Source organism: Mesitornis unicolor, unplaced genomic scaffold (genome assembly GCF_000695765.1).
Source record: "Mesitornis unicolor isolate BGI_N332 unplaced genomic scaffold, ASM69576v1 scaffold9552, whole genome shotgun sequence".
Classification (NCBI taxonomy): Eukaryota; Metazoa; Chordata; class Aves; order Mesitornithiformes; family Mesitornithidae; genus Mesitornis; species Mesitornis unicolor.
In genome coordinates this window covers 6,317-11,715 of record NW_010171366.1, presented here as the reverse complement: position 1 = coordinate 11,715, position 5,399 = coordinate 6,317, and the positions used below count along the sequence as shown (strand labels likewise).

General features: G+C 38.2%; 1 protein-coding gene across 1 annotated transcript; it reads right to left on the bottom strand.

Annotated features, from left to right (window-relative positions):
* Positions 1–700: 700 nt before the first annotated feature.
* LOC104537197 (formin-1-like) lies at positions 701–2,602 on the bottom strand. Its single transcript, XM_010180010.1, has one exon. The coding sequence runs from the start codon at positions 2,600–2,602 to the stop codon at positions 701–703; it is 1,902 nt and encodes a 633-aa protein (XP_010178312.1).
* Between the last annotated feature and the right edge of the window lie 2,797 nt (positions 2,603–5,399).

Genomic DNA, 5,399 nt, shown 5'->3' with positions numbered 1-5,399 from the left:
CCTTTTATCATGAAATCATGTCACTTTGCACTGCCAGCAAAGGACCAGTCTAAGCCACACCCGGACCACTGCAGAATTAGGTCCTCCAGCCTTCCTGTTTCTTAGAGAAAAAAAGAAGGACGCAGATATTGATGTTCTAGCTAATAAAGACAGCTATTCAGTATGCTATATATGAAAGCGTTTTTAGACACATTTATATACTCTGTACTCAAATACACTGTAACATGACTCCTGCATGCAATACTTTCAAAAACAAACCTTTTGTTGTTACAGAATTTACATCAACCTCTTGTAGCTAAATGGTGAAAGCACCAGTTCTGTACTTAAGGCAATGAAAATCAGCTTCCCCAGGCAATATTCTATCAGTGAAGCCAAACAAACTAAAAAGAACCTTTTGGATAATGTTCTCGTAACATTTTGACAGACTAGAACACAGCACAGGAAAAGCAGGAAAATAAACATGTAAACCTTTTTCATTTTATATAGAAAAACATTTAATTAACTTTGGTTAAGAGGTCATTCAGTAACAACAGGACTGAATATAAGCTGACAAAATGCATCTGAAAGGAAATCTTATATAGCTATCACTTTAAAAAAATTCAACAACTTTTCACTCAATCCTTAAGTAATGAAAAATATTTTGATTGCAAACATACTATTCATTATTAAAGACTAGTATTAAAAACCCACTCCAATACTTTCAAGGTTGGTCATTTACCTTAGTTTCAAAACAAGACTGACCTGGACAGAAATTCTGCTGTGTCTGAGAAGTCAGTTTTTCTTGTACAGCGCGCTTTTCAAAATGCCCTGCAGTTGCACTCTGATGTAGGCCTGGTGGTCTGGTGGCAGATCCCAATTCTCCAGGTTCAGAAAACTTCAGATAAAACGGTGACTCCAGATCACTGAAAGCAAGGTTTATAACTCCATGCCTCCCACTGCCATAGTCACTGAACATAGATTCGTCCTCGGTACTCTGTGCTGGTAATGGGAGAATCCGATGATGCAGCTGCGGGCTAGGCAGTCTCGAAGATAACGGAGAAGGAATAGGTGACATTTGTTTGTGTGTATTAGATAGCGGGTATGAATTACTAAAAACATTACTCACTGCTACTAACGAGGGTGAATGCAGCCTCTTCTCTTCCAGTTTAAGATTATTACTTGCCTGAGAAGTATCAGGACTTTCATTTACAGGCAGGTTTAAAAATAAATGCTTGCTGCTTCCCTGCAATACTGTGGTTCTTTTCTCAAATATTGAGCCTGGCAGGTTTCTGTCTATTCTCGTAATTTGTTGCAGTCTCTTCCATTCTGCAGCTTCATCTAAACTGTCACTCCGTATAACTTTCAGAAGAGCTTTATTAACTGCTCCCACAAGGTTGCATGACTCATCAGTAATGTGCACTCCCTCCGCTTTGTACTGCAAACCAGAGCTGTCTTGCTCCTTTTCCTGCAGCACAGTTTTAGAGTCTCCATTAGCTTCATCTAAAGAGTATACATCTGCTGTGAGAACAGGAGAAATCGTTTCTATATCTCTGTAAAACTCAGGTAAAGACTCTGCAGGGGGTTTGGCAACTTTCCTAATAGAAGCTTCTAAATCCTGTACTTCAGCAACAACTGAGACTCCTGGTTTCTCCTTGCATACTGGCTCAGTATACTTGCTAGTTTGAAAGCTTTTAGCAGCTGCAGATTTATTTAGTGTCTCAAGTTTGTTAGACAGACTGTGCTGAGATGATTTTACCAAAGTGATACTCTGTTGTACCTTCATAACTTCAGGAATGCATTCTCCATTATCCGCTAGTTCAACTGTGACCATGTCAGTGTTGTCTTTTGAGCTAGAACTCGGTAAGTCAGCACCCCATTTCACAGCTTTGTTGCTCTGAAGAAAATAACCCCCTTCTATCCACTTCTTTGGCCGTATACTATTGTCTACTGGTAAATCATCCTTACCTTTTACTGTTAGCCAACTAGAGGCAGAAAAGGAACTGGGAAAATTCCTGCTAGGAAATCTTGTGGGGAGCATGGTCTTCTTTTTCAGTTGCAAGTCTTGCACACTCAGTACAGAAAGATGTTGTTCAGGTATCTTTTTTCGCCCTTTCCGATGTTTGAACTCCTCAGAGCTCTCTTTCCTTCTATATTTTCTCATTTTTTTGTGATTCAAACTGTCTCTATTTGTGGAATCCAGAGAGAACTGCTGATGTGTAAAACCAGAGTAATCTTGACCTTTAAGTTTTGGGGCTCCAGAAACATCTTGATGCTTTCTCTCCTGATGTCCTGTGTTAAGGTCCAGAACATGATGTGATCTCGACAGACAGGATAACAATTTTTCCTTTTCAGTAGTGAGCTTGTACAGCTCAATGAGAATGTCTTTCGTTGTAGTTTGCTTGAAAATAATATCTCCAAAGTTTTCATATGGCTGTTCTCCCAGCTCTATCTGTAACCTCTCCCTTACTTGATAGCAGCTACAGAAACGTTTACTGGTTTTATCCAGAGTTACACAGCCTCTGTAAGTAAATCCTCTGACTTTTCCCTCTGGAAGATAGAAGCTGACGTAACAAAGCTCCATAATGGGTTTGTGCAAGTGAAGGATAGTATGCGTTCCTTCCATTATGCTTGCCAAATTAGTCATTCATTTAAATTATGTGCTAAGTGTTTCAAAGCTTGCATAACATAGCCTGTGAGGCAGGGACTGGACGGAAGGCATCTGACTAATCTTCAACAATAATATTGTCTGCTGGAAAAAAATAAATAGAGGCCTGTCAGACTCAATTATGGCAAACTTAACATGACAAATAACAAGCCTGCAGAAGCACAATCTTCTCTCAGTATTTTTTGATACAAATCTTTTACCTTGAAAAATCTGACACAAGATCTAACATTGCTAATACTCATAGTTGGAGTCATAATCATTCACCCATACATCATCCCTCCGTCTCCAGGTTTCTCAGTCGATGCTGTTTCATAAGGTCACAAGATGTTCACTGAAACACCCATTTCAAACAGAATTTACTTTTTAATGCTGAAACCTATTGCCCTCTCTCTGTTAAAAGTTAACTTGCTGTTGAACATTTAGTCAAAAGAACCACTGAAGCACGTATGTTGCCTTTTTACTCAGTCAGCAGAACCAGCAATGTAACATCATCACAACGTAATTACCTCTCAGTTCTTTATTTACCAAGAAAACATTTTAAAAAATAAAAAAGGCTGAACAATTTCTTCTTGTATTTATCTGTGAAACTGTCATGACATCAAGAAAACCTGCAAGAAGGAAAAAAAGTAAAAAGGTTCTGTTTACTTGGCTAGCATGTAATGTATAAATCTATTTTGATTCAACATGCAATAGTGTAATTGTACCACTACAGGCAGGTTTATTGAGCCTCGTTATTTCCTTTTCTGTGCATCACATTGTATTTTCTTGGTACAGATATTTGCATTCTTTAGCTACATCATGAAAGAAGATGGTTTAATCCTTTTGAGCACTAAATTGGCTTTTTATCCAGGAGGAACTCTGCTACCACAAGTACAGTGGAGAAGTCTGCAGTCACTAGGAAATGCATAAGCTCAGCAGCAAAACCAGGGGCACACAAAGCTGGAGAGCATCTGCTCCAAGGCTTCTCTTTTTTGTAAAATGTAAGATTTTCAGTTTTCAACTTTCTTTCAAATACAGCAGAACTTTCCATCATTTCAAAATAGTCAAACTCAGCCTCAGGCAACAACAATTAAAAAGAAGCTGTTATATTACCACATCACTCATTTAATTTTTACATATTTTTTCAAAATACAAGTATTATATCAGTTTTTATTATACAGGGAGTACAGATACAAAATTACATCAATAACTTATCATAAGTAATTAGTGAATCTTAATTCTAAGCAGCAAGTAGTATTTGCCTAAAACATCCTATCCTACCACCAAGTTTTCATTTATGGCAGTGATTTTGAGCTAGATTTTGTTAAAACATTGCATCTGGTTATACCATTCTTTAAATAGTTTCAAAATTTACATTTACTTTCAGTAGCATTGCTCTTCATGTCAACAAAACTCTTAATATGCACACATAATCCTTGAAGACAGAAGAGAGACCCTACAGAGAGAGACCAATGGTAAGGACAATCTTCCATCAGAGCCAGACAAGCTTCCTAATTCTGTTCACCAGCAGGCAATAGTAACATGAATCAGAATCCCATGCAGTTATAGGGAGGGACAGAGAAGGTGCAAAATCTTTAGTCAGTACTTCTGTTGAAAACTGGCTTCTCATTTCCTAGACCTATATGAGTTTCTGAGAAAATTATCCCATACTGTTTCTTCTTGTATTCTTGTTTCAAGTCATTGTCTGAGTTTGGAGTTTGAAATATGGACAAGGCTGAGTACTGCCAAAAAGAGAAGCCTCACTTCTCGTCTTCCTTGTCTCCAGCTGTGCATGCCTGCTGCTTTTGTAGTGCAGGATTGAGTGATCGTGCAGCCACAGGGCGTGTCACTGGCAAATGCAACCACGAGTGCTTCTGCATACAGAAATAACAACCATCAAAGAACATTTTTTCATCACAAGAGCACTCTTGAACCTACTCACTCTTCACCAAAGCAGTAGGGAACACACCTAATGGAAGCAGTCTGCCAGTACATCAGCTCAGCCGTAGCATCAAATTGCCTCTCAAGTAATCTACTGTGGTGAGCTCCATCAAATATGAGCTAGTTAACCTGTGGGCATTTCCCTAAATGAACACTCAGCAGTCCCAGCTAATGCGTGCTGAGTTAGTTTTTACTTACAGGACAACTTTACGGAGGAGTAGAATTTCAAGGGAGTTACTAGGCAGGGAAATGCATGGCACACTCCATATTTTGGTCCACTGACAGCATACAGCTGTTAAACTAGGAAGAAGAAAGAACAGGTAATTGGGAAAAACCTAGCTAAAGTGAGGGTGGATATCCCAGGGAGACCAAATCTATGCTTAGTATTGACTTAAGGAAGATGATGCACTGCATCAAAGTATTTGTGAGTGCACTTGATTTAGAAATTAACAAAAGGAAAGGAGCAATAGGAAGAAAGGATTTTATTTTAATACATGGAATAAAGCAGGTCTATATTATGTGTTTTTCACAGTCTTATCTAGAAAAAAATCTTAGTGTTAAATTAGTCTGAATTATTTTATGTGTTCCTCTGTTTCACCTCAACTGGCGTGGCATTTTCTCATTGAAGTATGATTAAGTGACTGAAAGGAAATAGCATAATGAAAACTATAGATGCAGTAGCTATAGACCTAGGCGTTATGTCCACATTTAATATCCTCAAATGACATCTGTAATATCATCATGTGCAATTCAGCTAAATTCTGAAGAGTACATTACTTTTGGTAACATGCATGGACTTTTTTTGGACAAAATAATATATGTGTAAAGGAGAGAA